The sequence below is a fragment of the Ascidiella aspersa genome, chromosome 2 (assembly GCF_963924565.1).
Source record: "Ascidiella aspersa chromosome 2, kaAscAspe10.2, whole genome shotgun sequence".
Taxonomy (NCBI): Eukaryota; Metazoa; Chordata; class Ascidiacea; order Phlebobranchia; family Ascidiidae; genus Ascidiella; species Ascidiella aspersa.
The window spans coordinates 26,589,055-26,604,176 of record NC_139448.1 but is presented as its reverse complement, the minus strand read 5'-3'; the positions used below and the strand labels follow the sequence as shown (position 1 = coordinate 26,604,176).

Here is a 15,122-nt window from a genome sequence, read left to right as displayed (position 1 = left end):
GGTACAATTTTTTCGCGCAAATAAAAAAACTGAGTTATAAAATAGGCCTGTCTATCCAACTTGTAAAACACATAAGCAGCATTTATAAGTTTATTTGCTGACAGTTATCAACCTGTTGGTTAAAAAAATGGAACGCAAACGATGTCTAATATTCTTAAGTCAAATTGATATCGGGTCGGACCTGTCATACATCCCTAGTTAAAAGTAAACCACATAAACTGAATCTCCGATTAAATCTAGTTTTATTTGATCATATATTTATTCGCGATAATTGGTGATTTAACAATCATTAGACGTTTTTCGACTCCTTGCTCTTTTATGTCTTAGCAAGTCATTTAAAAAAAAACCCAACCACACTTTATTTTTTGTATTTATTCAGTGTTTACTTTGGAAAGAAAAAAACACCGGCAGTGATTTTTTTCATCCAGTTTCGTGCAGTATCTGGAAACGTAAAAAATACAAAAGCAATAAAGAAAATGGTACTTCGATGTTTGAAAAATCCAAGTTTTTTGTAATGGTTATAGTAACACTTATTGGTATATTCTAGCTTTAAAAGGTTATTGTGTAATTTTTTGAACAAATACCTTCAACATTAAAAATTCACTAACGATCTGTCTTCTCGGAATCCATTACTTCATCTACGTTACCGTACAATAAATTCACTCGATATAAATTTAAATTTACCGACTTCTATTATTACTGTTATAATGCATGGGACAATTTATCTGGTCAAATATAAACCTATGCCTACCCATGAGATCCTTTAACTCAGTGATTCTCAAACTCTTTTTACAAAATTACGCAACGGTCCCCTGTCAATTTTTTAAATTGCTCACGGCCCCTTAAAAATATTCAAAAATAAACACAGAATAACACGTTGTTAATACTGCATTTAGTATTTTAAGCCGACTATTATGGAAGTGGTTAAGTTCAAAACTGCGTCACACGCTGCCTCTGCTTTTAAGATATAAGTTTCTACGGAAACAGTGAACCCTCTGAAGAATCACTTTATTTGAGTGAAGCAATCTCGAACAGTTTAAAAACCGTGACCGTACTGCCCACTGGCAGCGCCATAGTTGCCATTTTTTCTCACAGTAATCTTCTAGATTTACCCAAAAAGTAATCTAAAAATGATTTTTGAAAATATTCAATACTTTTGGTCAAAAAATCAACATTAAAAGCTTAATGCAGTATAAAGTTGCATAAAGGGACTCGCTTGATGCTTTAGATTTAAGATTTCTGCTTTATAAAACATTTTACCGAACATGACGTTTACTGAAATTTCGATTCTATATCTCATTATTTTTTTTTCAATTTGCAAAAAAAAAACTTTTGAAATTACTGAAATATTTATCGTCAATAGCGAATCTGTCACTAATTTAGATCATACAATATTTTTTTATAATAATCTAAAAAAACATCTAACATCTAGATTACATAATCCTACATCTAGATTCAAACCAAAACATCTAAATCTAGATTAAAATAATCTAGAATGGCAACTATGGGCAGCGCTAGCGCAGCAAGCTGTAAAAACCTAATTCTCAAGAGCACAATGCAACACTATGACGTCACAATGCACAATCAACAAGCAAGCATGAGTCTGGATTTCTTTCTTCTGTCCGGCATAGTTATTTTTATTGCGTTAGTTAAGCTTGGTTGGAAAAGTAAGTTGCCTGAAAATTTTATCGCACAAAAAATTTTCTCCTTGAGGAGCGTCGTGTTGATTTTTTGTTAGGTGCTTCGTGGTCCAAAAAAATTGTCTCGCTGACCCCAGTTTGAGAACCACCGCTTTAACTTATTGTCTTGCATTATTTCGAAACTTCGTGGATTGCTAAAAATACAAATAAAAACTTCTGTTTCGTCAAAACACAAGAAAATTCTGAAATCTGATTTAGCTTTAAATTCATACAATATTTCAATTGCTATGTTATAGAACACAAAAATCTATAAATGCAAGAACTTTCATTTATTACGTTGATTTTTTGTTTAATTAGTTATAATATTACGCAAGCAGATGAGAGGCTTATACTCTCCAGAGTGCAACTTACTCTCCAGAGCTTCGACGACGCCTTGACCAAAAAGCATCGGTCTCCACTAAAAGTAGAATGGCAAACAGCAGGACAAAAACAGTTAACTTGTTCATGGTTTAGTTTAGATTTTCTGAAAGACATAACGCTAGTGCTATTGCCAGTTATCGATATAACTTTTTCGAAGACCCAAATGCACCGCACAACATACAGTATTCAACATTATAGCTGACATGGATTGTACCTAGCATTGCCAGTAAAATGCTTTAATCTATAATATAATATCAATAATTTCCAACACTTTACGAAACCCATATATCGAGTAAGTCTTCTGGAATACATAACTGGGTCTAAAGTCGTTGTCGATGGATGAGTCGTGGTTTAAATAGATTGCTCTATTAGGGTTTTTATTTAATTAATTTCAACGATGTTAAGCGGTTTTGAAGCTCTTCCAAAGCATGACTAAATAAAAAGTTCGCAAAATTGTGCACTTTTATAAACGGTAGTTTCTATATCATCACCCACATTGGACGATCGGTAACTGCCCATTGAATAGGATTGTTTCCTTTAGATTGATATCGAATGTGGAAGATATACGTTGTGTTTTCTGATGATCTTTTTTAATTGTGCCAGTAATAATTCAATTTCAGCTGCATTTTGATTGTATTACTGTTAGGTACTGTGTATTAGTGTGGTATGTGGCGGATAAAGAAGGGGGGACGTGGTCATGCCCCCTCCTTAAATTGTATTTTTATCTATATTGAGTACAAAGATAACGTCATTAAACAAGTAGAAACCGTCGGTTTTCAGTGAAACCACTGTCCAAATAGGAAACTGCAATCGAGTGTAAATACATTTCATAAAAGCTGCCAAATTTTCTTTAAATAACATATTTTCTTTAAAGAATCCTTTTGTTTTTTTCCCTTTTTCGTGGGACTAGTAGTAATATAACACAGATTAAGAACTTACTTTGAAATAAACTTTATTTACTAATTGCTGATTACGGTATGTACCCCAAGTTTTAAAAAGCAAAATTCCTTTGAACCTCATGTGATTTCCAGGTTTTGCCGAACTGGTCAGTTTGGTTTACCTCGGAGCCCTACACAAAAACATTGTTGCCATATAACTAACGATTTTTTTAAGGAAATTTAGTTTGAAATCTGAGGGAGAAACGCTAAAATGTTGTTAAAGTGCTTGATTTTAATTAAATCGTTAAAAATGTTTAACAAATATCGTTTCCAATATTTATTATTAGGAAAATTTGCTCAAAATTGTATTCTCTTTATTATAAAAATTGCATTTAAGAGAATCACACAACATTCTGTCTGAGACAATATTGCCGCAATTTTATCTTGTCCGAGTTATTACCATTTACTGTTGCGTCACACACCACCATGTTTAAGTACTTTTTCAGCCATTTTGTTTTTGTTCTTAAAATCAGTAACACATAGGCATAGCATTAAAAACTTTATGTTGTAAAAAGGCTGTGTACCAATCGAAAAATATTACCATTTAATGTCAAAATATTTGGTCCTAGTCATAATTTCGACCAGCTGCTGTTTTAAAACCTATAACTTACGCTTGCTTTAGTAAACGTTATCTTTTTTTTGAACATTTAAGCAAGATTTGTTAACTTTCAAGGTTTAACTTTTGTTTCTTTTTTCAGAAAAGATTAATGGTTTTCTTTTTTATTGAACCGTAGCCTACTCAAAAACTTTAATTAGATGTAAATTTTACTTGGATTTGTTTGTGTTTTTCCTCAATTGCTTTGGCTGTAATCAAGGGCGGTTCCAGAGTTTAGGAACACCAGGTTATTGACCCCGAGCTATATTTTGAACAACCAATAATTGCGTAAATGCCAAGAGGCGTCGTCTAGATACCACGCCAATTTTTCTGTCTTTAATTTTAAATTTGGTATCAAAAAATATAACTGCCGTATTCAAATTACAATTTTGGGGCCAACTTAACTATAGATAAATTAAAAAATATTTTTTTGAAACCTTTTCTATATCCACAGGCTAGCAATTTAGCATCCTCGTGCACTCTATGAAATACAATTTCTGCTGAATTAATAAATAGTTAATGCAATTTGCGGCACATTAACACAGTTAATGGATTTTTTCGTGCAAATCTAAACAGTTTCTCAAGCATCGTATATTTTAGCAGTTCCCTATAACCTTCAACAGATTTGGAGGTATCGCCACAAATTGTTTACCAAAATCATATTGATAAAAGCCACTTTTTTATAACCTACCAATCTGCGAAATTTTGTATGTGCCTATCTCAACTGTACCTCTCTTAATTCCGAAACAAAAGTTTTGCCTTGAAGACAAATGTGTGCGCCCTCGGTAAGATATAATAGGTCCTTATCAACTTGGCAGGTTTAATTCATTCTGTTGGAAAAGTAAGGATCGAAACACACATTTTTCAAACATATTCATTAGGGTTATTAGCATGATTTAATCGAAATCGACCTTAATATATTTTGTAGTGTAGTATTATTGGTTAAATGTCATAAAATTTGCAATATTTTATAATGAGTGCATTGAATTTTACTTAACTACCCAGACTGTGTCTTATGCGAACACAGAGGCCTCAATTACGTCACAAAGGAAAAATTATGTATACCAAATTTTATACTCAATCTGTTATTCATAGACTGCCGTTGTGTTACACGCAACGGTTTTGTCGGCATTTTGCGAATTTCTTGGCGATTTATCGAGAAATTGTGCTCTATTGCGAATTCCAAGCGACGAGAGGTGTTTTGTGCTTTGCGTAACGTTGTTAAACCGGCGTTTCGGCATTTGGCTGCACGACTGAAGTGTGGTCGGAGGTGAAGCGACAACCTATCGACATGGGTTGTTGCTTGGGTGACAAGTTCACCACAGACGTGGAGGTCCTCGACATCGAGGAGGGTCCGACGACCCCGACGCGGGTCAGAAAACCCCGCGACGTCCTATTTCTTCTGCTCTTTATCGCGATGCTCGGCGGAATGGGTTACCTGGCCTATTTCAGCATCGATAAGGGTGACGCAGGTCGATTTTTGAACGGCGCCGACTCCTGGGGAAATGTGTGCGGAAGAGAGAAGAACGTCCCTATTTCTGGGGTGCCCGAATCTGGGCGCGATCACTCGGCGCGCCCATTTCAATTCTTGATGGCCTTCTCGGACATCAAGATGGCTCTTGATCCGAGCCAGTTGCTGAACCAGGAAAGCGGACCGGCGGTGATTTGTGTGAGCGAATGCCCCACAACAGTAGTGAGGTGCCCTTCCTTGCTGCAGCAAAACGGATACGACTTGAACGAGACGCTCATCGATGAGCGAGTGTGCACGATGCCTTATGACGTCATACTGCCTCATCACCCGGTTCTCAACCGATGTGTACCTTCTCAGCTGCTACAAGTAAGTTTAATTATTCTTGAGGGGCGAAATGTTTAGGCTATATTGCCTAATTATACTGTTCGGAGTTGCATGTATGTATTTTTTAAGATAATCAAAACTATAGTAATTACCTTACTCGCTTCGTTTTGGTTGATGGCCGCAACACACCACATGCACTAACATAACAGTAAAGTTTTCAAATCAAATAAAATGCTATATTCTGCCTAATGTCCGTATCCTACTCGATTTACTTTATCTGAATGTAGGCTGGAGCAGCGATTGCAGGAGTTGCAGGACAAGTATTGACTCCAGAACTGACCAACCAGCATTTGGCGGAAGACGAGATGCCCACCAGCGACAACGCTCTGCTGGCCGACAACCCAACAGTCCCAAGTACAGGTCGGTAGATTTGATATAGAGTTCCGTAGCTAACACTGATGTTAATTTGTCCAGTAGGAAGAAAAGAAAACGCGAATATTTTGTATAAAACAAATCAACCTTAAATTTAAAGGGCGGAAGCGTAACAGCTTAGCGAAAATTTATAGGGTAAAATGGTATTTTTAAACAAATTATATTAAAAACGTAAGGGTTTGCAATAGAGGAAATTTTGCCCCTAAATTATCTAATTTTAGTAAATTTGCAAAGCTAATTCTGGGAAGAGATAACACCATTTCTGAATGATCGCTAGACTCTATAACAGTCTATGATACGCTATATCTGTTTGTCACTAACTTTATATTATTGCGTGGGCTTTTGCAGATTTCGTGGCCTCGGTAGGCGTGATAGTGGAACAACTGGTCACCAGCTTGGCGGCGCACTGGGAAGACACGGTTTACTTGGTCCTTATCGCGCTCGCAATCTCTCTCTCCATGATTGTGCTTCTTCAGCTTTTCAGTCGCGTGGTGGTCGTGCTTATTATGGTGCTTTCCCTTCTCGGCACAACGGCTCTCACAGCTTTCTTGTGGTATAATTATGCGGCAGCGATTGGGGTGGTCAACCGCACAGCCGTCGACCAAGTGATGGAGTCAACGGCGACCGTCGTTGATTTGAGTGCCGCCAACATTTCCGGATTAAGCGCGATTAACGCGAGCAACGTACTTGATGCTTTGACGGTTTCGGCCCTTCACGAAACGACTTATCTTCTTCCAGTTTGCATCGTGGTTTCGGTGATTACCCTGTTCGTCATTACGGTGACAATTTGGGCTCGCAAGAGCTTCTGTTTGGTTATTAGTTTGTTCGACGAGGCCAGCCTAGCAATCTTCAGTATGCCTGGAATGCTCGTGCAACCATTTTGGACACTGATTACAATGGCAGCGGCGACTGGATACTTCATAGTGATTGGAGTTTATATTTTTTCGGTCCAGGTTCCCGAAATGGACAAAGACGGAATGGTTGGATTTGTGGAAGACGAGAATACTCCGTTTATCTTCTTGGTGCTTCCGCACATATTCGGGTGGCTTTGGTTCATGGAGTTTATATCGGGATGTCAGCAAGTAATATTGGCTGGCGCGGTCAGTGGCTGGTTCTTCAGCAAGACGGCACCGATGAAGAAAGGTTGCAAGTATCTTTCCTTCCCGACCCTGAAAGCGACCAAGGACCTGATTCTTTACAACCTCGGCTCGGTGGCTCTCGGTTCCCTGATAGTGGCCGTTGTGCAAATAATGAGAATCATCATAGGTTACATTGAGCGAAAACTAAAAGGATCGAAAAACAAAACCGGAAAAATGCTCCTTAAATGCTTTGGCTGTTGTCTGGCGTGCTTCGAAAGAGTGCTCAAGTTTATCAACAAGAACGCCTATATCTGTGTGGCAATGTACGGCGACGGATTCTGCTCAGGCGCGAAGAACGCACTCGGATTGTTGATCACTAATGCCCAGCACGTGCTGGCGCTCAACTGTTTGTCCGGATTTTGCCTAATGCTCGGCAAACTGGCGGTCGTAGTACTTACTGGCTTTGTTGGTGTAAGCTGGTTCACAGTAAAGCTTGGTCAGAACGCACCGCACACAGAATACCTGGCCCCGGTCGCCATAGCTTGCTTGGCGGCCTACATCATTTCTTCGGCCTTCTTTAACGTCTTCGGAACGGCGATCGACACGATTTTTCTCTGCTTTTGCGATGACCAGAAGCGCAACAATGGAGGTTCGAGGCCCTACTACTGCAGCAAGAGACTGCAAAAGTACATGGACGGAATAAAGGAAGCGGAAAAGGAAAGAAATGCAACGCCGATCCCAACCACAGCTAGCAAGGTAGGTTGTGCCTTTTCTTTTAAATTATTAATTAGTTATGTAAATAATCTTATGTACTGTGTGCTTATTGTTTTCGTGTTCTATTAATTCGTTGATGTATTAGTGAAATTTTAGATTGCCTTTTAGTTCCGTTTAGAGATATTTTTAATTAATAAACTCAACATAACATATGGGTCATAAACGGTTTAAACGCGTTTTTGTAGTTTTGTTTAATTAGCGTTGGCAATACTTTTTTCCACAATAGAGCTCTAAACGTATTGACTGAAGTGGATTTTGTTTGCCTCATAAGTCAATACTGTAGAATTTTGTTGTATTTTTAGTTGTCTACCTCTTCTCGAACTAAGCTCGAGCGCCCATTTGCGGCGAAAGGCAAGCGTACAGATAAGGACGGAAACAAGGAAGTGAGCCCGCGCACTCCGGATTCACTCGGTTTGACGAGCAGCAACGCGGATAAAGTATCGATTTTAGTGGATGCATTTGACACTTTAGTGGATAAAGTAAGTACGAAAAATGACGAAATAACATTCACAAAGATTCTGCTCATAACCACAAATTAAACATGAACCTTAAATCAAATGTATAGTCTAATCCAGTGGTTCTCAACCTTTTATGCTTTGTGACCCCCTTTGAAAACTTTTTAACCCTCGTGGCCCCCCTGCTTATAAAAATACCTAGCATTGTGTTTAACGTCGTTTAACTTGTTTACTTCTTCACGTTAATAACAAATACAGCCATTAATCAACAAATAAATGCACTTACTTTCTAAAAATTTAACAAAGAAATCATTTTAATTTAAATTAACTTAGTTACTCATTACAAGGCTAGTTCTTGTAATACGCCAAAGTATTTTTTAGATTCGGCTCTGTTTTGTACTGAGCCAAGCGATGTCACTACATTCGTTGAGTTGATTTCTCGATTTTCGTTTTATTGATGCGTTACTATTACTTAACAACTTAAAGCAGGTGTCAAAAAAGGTGTTACAAACGTTACAAGAAAGGTTTACAGGCATAATAAAAACAAAAAATTAAGTTAACTGAAAAATGTTGGTTTTGCAAATACCTCGGTTGAGAAAGAGGGCCACGGTTGAGAAACCATGGTCTAATCTATTTTTGGTCGAATGTTTTCGGTTTTTAGGGAGATAAAGCTAAGTTACACTGACCTCTTCATCATATTCCGTTCAGGTGATGTACGAATGTGAGAAATCGCCTTTAAACAAGAAATCCAGAAAAACTCCACCCGGGAGCCTGAGACAACAGACTACCCCACTCCCCCCTATAATATTGCCAATAAGACAGAACTCTCTTCCGGCTTTGAGTTCAAGGATCAAAATGATTTCAACACCTCTCCCAGGACAGGTAAACAAACATAAACTATGATTTTTATCTCTATGCAACCTCAGGGCTAGTTGTCGTGAACCTAGCTTTAATAATCTTCTTACAGGTTTAATTTAACTCACAATTTGGTATAAAAAGTATCTAACCAGAACAAAAATTGTAATGGTAATTTACAAGAAACACAACATATTGGTAATTTACAAGAAAACACAATCCAGTATACTGCGGAACAATTTTCTTTAGGACAGTTTGATAGTCAGGATCTAGTAGGCTACCTATCGCTTAAGCGTTGTCACTTTGACTCTCGACAGGTGGCTTTTGAGGAGGTAAACGAGCTTTCGCCAATCTTCACTCGAGACTTCACCAACATCATCCGGAGCGCAAGCGTCGCCAGCTTCGACATCCACCGGTCCGAGAGCGACATGACCATTACAATGGCCAACGGCGAGCCAATGAAAGTCGAGTCACCCCAGAGCGTCGAGCGCCCCACCTTCACCCAGGAGCTGCCCCAGGTCAATATTGTGCCGCCGCAGCAGATTGAAGGCTCCGCATTGGCCGATGAGGACCAGGAGAGAGAGGAACCGGAGAAGCGCTATGCCCCCATTCAGGATGGCCCGCACTGCAGCTACATTGTGTAAAGTGCGCGCCCAGAAGTGCGCCGACGACCGATACATGTTACGTGTTATGTTGTGTTTTGTTCGTCACTGGAGCAACTGTCTGTGTTTGAACATCTTCAATACGTCAACGGGAGCGGGTTGGGCGAAAAGGGGCTGATCTGATAATAAGACAGCTTTGTTTTTTTTCAAAAAGCCAGTCAGTCGTAAAGAATATAGACTATTTCGAAATACGGTTGTTTCGTCACGCATGTACTATTTTCACGGGGTGAATTTTTTTGTTGGCCTGTGGTTTCGTGAAGAATAAAACATCAACAAAAAATATTATCTTTGTCTTAATTTTGTTCCTAGTGTACATATCAATATAAGCAATTCTGGAATAACAATAGAATTTGCTGAAAACTTTCATTCCTCATATATTATGCATAAATACTTAACCACGGCCGATGGCAATGTAGAATTTTTTATTCGGCCTTAACCTGTTTCATAAAAAATATGCTCCAACATAATATTAAACATACGTTTGAGTTAATAAAGTAGTTAAAAAGAAGTATTAACATCTCTTATTTACGTGGTTGCCGATAGCATGGGAACCAATTGCTCAATACGTATCCTATATGCTTAAGCACTGAAGCAAACTTTTTTCAGTGTTCGGATATCAATATAATAAAAAAACATTGAATCCAAATCTGTTATGGTCTACGACGCCCCATGTTAATAATAATAAGATTGTGGCACTGCTAATAAAAAAATAGTAAATGGTTTCTGCAATGACATTATAAAGTAAACGAAATTTCGTCCACAAAGAAGCATCAAGAAGCTTACAAATAGGGCAAAAATAAACGTTTAGAGATTTACAAATACCTCTGATTCCCAAATCAAACTAAAAATAAAATAACACTTTAACCCAAAATTTAAATGACGTCCCAATAGGAGCCTATAGTAACAGTACATAGGCTGCACGACTGCTGAGCCGGACTCGGGAGTATAGTCCTAATGTCGTTTTACAAGAATCCCGAGTCAACGTGTGATGCGCCCGTAACAACTTATTTAAGATCTAGGCAACTTTTTTTGCAACCCATTAAAAAATTTCCACCGGAAAGCATGACATTTTGAGAGATTACGTCATATTGTTACCGGTACGTTTTAACGGAAAGTCTAAAACAGGGGTCGGGATCCGGGAACCTTTTTAGCTAAGGTAACCATAAAATTCAAATTTTCTTGGTTGTATTTCCATGAGAGCGATGTAATACTTTTTTACCTTTTTTTTTGAGTTAGAGGTTAGAAAAAATAATAATTTGAACAGCGCCCTTTGTTTGTTCTCATTTATAAAAACAGCACATTATCACGAAAAATGAATTACCGATACCTACTATAAGTTTGTACAACTTTCATTATGGAGCTCCGTTGGAAGAGCAATAAAAGGCCTTTTGGATATAAAGAGATTCCATCAAAAGGGATAACTGTCCTGAGAACACAAATAGGATTCGCGCGAAGCGCCGAAAAATTTAGTACTTCGTGTGTCAAAAAGGAAAATTAAAGTTAGGAAAGCAGCCGTGGCCTTGCCGTTTTATTGAGATTATGCTGAGAAAATGATACTTTAGATTTATCTGCAAGTACTGTTTGTTTCTTTTGATTGGCCTTTCAGTAAGACATTTGGAACTGGAATAAAATTAAAAATATATCATTATTTTATAGGCCTATGTTTAGATCAGTTTTACAGGAATGCCAAACAATCAGATTTTTTAACAAGATCTGTTGTAAAAAAGGTCGATTGATATTTGTTTTAATACTTGAGTTGGTATAGAATAAGAGAAATATAAGGCAGTTTACCTACCAACTATTTATAACGATGTAACTTTATTGTTGCAATGCTACCTAGCATAGTGCTATTTTGGTTGTCTTAGTTGTATATTTTAGCCTACTTTTGTAAAATATTTTCAACATATATTAAGCGCCATGTATGCCATTACGTGAATTATTACGTTACGTTGTGACGTAACTTGTGGCAATATCTCTGAAAATTTTTATTCGCCCCTAAAACAAAAATCCTTAATCCGGCATCTCCAAACAACAAAGCAAATAAATTATATTTTATTAGTTGTTTCAAGGTATGTGTGGGGCACGGGTTTAGCAGTTGAACTCCTAACTTCAGTTTTCAAAGTTGACAGGGTTGCGTGCGCATAACTCGTTAGCCAACCACAATGCTTCTAGTGATTAATAATTGTATTATCTGATAAGCGAACACCCAATTGAAACTATAGTAGGCGGACAAGTTAGCATCTAGGTTATAGGAGTGCTACTTGCAAATAAGTTGCGAACAGCAAGTCGTTAACAAAGAACAACCTCAAAGAAGGAGTTAGTTTACAAGCGGATAGCGACCGTCTTGAATAGCTACCGGTACAGACAATCCAACTGCTGACAGCAGAAACAGGCCATTTAGCATTTAACACTTCGGTGCGACCAGCGTTGCTTCAATTATCTCTGACATAAGCAAATACATCATAAAAGTTACTGTAAACAAAATGTCTTGGAAAACGCAAATGTGCTTATTTCTAAGAAACGTGCTTATTTTAGAGTTGTGTGCTTAGTTTGTCTTATTTTAGATTTGTGTGCTTAGCTTGTCTTATTTTAGTCTAAAAGTGTTCTTTGTCAATTATTTTAACATTGAAGGAGGAGTGAGAGACTTCATTTATTTGTATATACCAAGTTCTTTAACCCAGATTATAACAGCAATTACATAATAACAATAAGTTGTGATTGTTTATTCTAAATCAAAAAAGTACATTGTAGCCTATAGAATTGTGGTAGCTATTGCTTTACCAATTAAGTAAACTTTCGGCTTGACGTGAGGACAGACATTTTTGTGAAAGTACAGACAAAATGTTATTGAGAGAATGAGTCAGCATAAGCACGTTTTTTGTGATAAACATGAAAATGAATTTTTAATGTCAAACGAAGTCGAAAGGAAAGAGCTGCGATCATTGCTGTTATTGTGATATGAAAACACGATATGATACTACAAAAAAAATTGCTAGAAGCATTACAGTAAATCATTCAATAAATAATATTTTTACAAGCCAAACTCTGCCAGGTGAACTAAATTTAACTACCAGGCAGGGTCAGCTTCAGGCGTTTCATGCTGCCATGCACCACGAATTTCATCCGACCCGGAGACCTGTTTCACAAACTGGACAGTGAACACGGCCAATCGGCCATGCCTCATGTTTTCAACTACCGGTACCGGTATGTTAAATAGAAAAATGCAAAAAATTTTCGCGCTTCGCGCGAGTCGTATTTCCTTGGCCTTTAGGTATATTTCCGTTTTTGAGAGGGCTTTTCAGACCAAAGGCGACGTTCGGATGGTAGCTATATCGAAATGGAAATTATTTGTAGCATGAAACTCTCTAAAATTAAAGTTCATTCAACTTTATCCATGATTTTTGTTTTTTTCGCTGAAGCATTCCGTCTTTTATAATAATGGAAATATCTTAAGGCCCGTCGAGAACTTGCTGAGTTTGGTTTGGCCAGCGACTAGAAAAAAGGATGCCGCCCCTGGTTTAAAAGGTATACAGGTGCGCTCTGGCGCAAAAAAGTTGACAAAGCTTGCCATAAATAAGATTGATTAACTTGCCAATTTCAACCAAATAAACGCATTTTTTTGGGCTTCGCGCGATTAATCTACGTTTTGCGCATACAAAAATAGCTGTTTTCAAGTTGTTATCTTATTTTATAACGTTATTCCTGAAAGGTTGGATTTCACCCCCGAAATCCTGGATCTGCCCCTGGTCTTTAGTAGCGTGCTTATTTTTTTTGGGGGGTAGCGTGCTTATTTTTTGGTCTGAGCAGATGGTAACCCTGACTATAATCATAGAATAGTATTCTATGCTATAACCAGAAGCACGTTGTATGTCAACGCATAGAGGTCAAAGTGCAAGCTAGTTACGTCGTCTGTTTTAATGTTTGTTTTGAACCCAACGTTTGGTTAAACGCCTGTGATAGTGCAAATATTTAACAATATTGCAATAATGCGGGGTCAGTAACGCATTTGGGCGCTCTTTTACTTATGTACGTGAAAATTGAAAAAAAAAACTTTCTTCAAATGCCGCATACCACAACGCATATTGTTTGGGTTAGGGTGCGGGTTAGCGTTTGGTTGAGGGTGGGTCAAGTTATTATTAATAATAAACATAATATTACTTGACCCACCCTCACCCAAACAATATGCGTTGTGGTATGCGGTATTATTTAGTTTTGTTTTTTACATAACTTTTCACGTACATAAGTAAAAGCGCGCCAAATACTGTGCCTTGCTTTAATAATTGTTTTAACGCTGTGGTAGGATTCTAGACCAGCGCCATATTTTTTAATGGTTTTAACAAATTATTTGAAGTTGTTCAATATCATTTTATTTTTTAATTACCAATACCTCAGGGTTCTAAACAAGTTATTTTAGTCATAATTATCCCAAGTCCATTCCAAGTCATGTCCTTGTCGTAAAAATTAAACTTCAAACTATTAAAATAGGTAAACTCGCCCGATTAAGAGCAATAACTAAACTAAAACTAACACCAAACGGAGCAAATAGCAAGCAAATCGTTTTATGTGCAAAACTTAAGAAAATCGGTACCCAATTTAATAAAAAATCCTTAACGAAAACACTTTATTTCAACTCAAGTCATTTGTCCAAAAGACTCAAATGAAGTCAAGTCATTTGAAAACAGTGACTTAGGTTCACTTGAATCAAGTCATTGACTTAAGTGATTACAACACTACAATACCTAACAAATAACTTTAGGCACCTCCAACTTTTTTTGATTTAAAAGTATATATACCTATCTGTAATTTAGTATTGTCTTTTTTCTATAAGAAGTAGCTACCGACGATTCTATGTTTAAGTTATTTTAAATCATGGTATATTACTTATTCAATATGCAATTTGAGTCCAACATCCTGAAAAACATAGCAGTATAGCATTGGCACATTTGATCTTTTTTTCACTTTCCTAAAAAATAGAAATAAGGTTAATAAAATAGATTAACTGTGCATTGGATGCAAGATTTCCCAGGTAATTTACTTTTATGTTAGGTTTTGACCTGGAGATGTTACAATTTCATAGCTGGAAATTAATTTGATGTATTATTTACATGTAATTAGGAAAACCGCACACTTTGTTAGCTTACATAAACAAATTTGATTGGAAAATTTGTATGTCTTAGTTACACAAACTGGCGAAACCATAAAGTAATATTTTGAGGGTCATAGTCGCTAAATAGGTATAAACTTAACCAATTGGTTACCGGTACGAAAATAAAGAAATAATGTACGTACAATATTTGGCTTGTGCCCCATTACCTAAGAAAGTGTGATGTGCTTGTACATATTATTTTTTCAAATGTTTTTAACAGTTCTAATAAACTCCTACCTATTCTAGGCTGTCTGCAATTTTACCCTCACCAAACCACTATGTATTGGGGCAAAGCCAACATGCTAATTCTTGTACAACAGAAGTAATCACT

At 37.1% G+C, this 15,122-nt stretch overlaps 1 protein-coding gene across 1 annotated transcript; it reads left to right on the top strand.

The window, feature by feature from the left end:
• Positions 1-4,884: 4,884 nt before the first annotated feature.
• On the top strand, positions 4,885-9,627 carry LOC146164571 (choline transporter-like protein 1). The gene is made up of 6 exons (XM_083380758.1): positions 4,885-5,430; positions 5,676-5,808; positions 6,169-7,655; positions 7,976-8,152; positions 8,837-9,010; positions 9,301-9,627. The coding sequence occupies exons 1-6, from the start codon at positions 4,885-4,887 to the stop codon at positions 9,625-9,627; spliced, it is 2,844 nt and encodes a 947-aa protein (XP_083236884.1).
• The last annotated feature ends 5,495 nt before the right edge of the window (positions 9,628-15,122 follow it).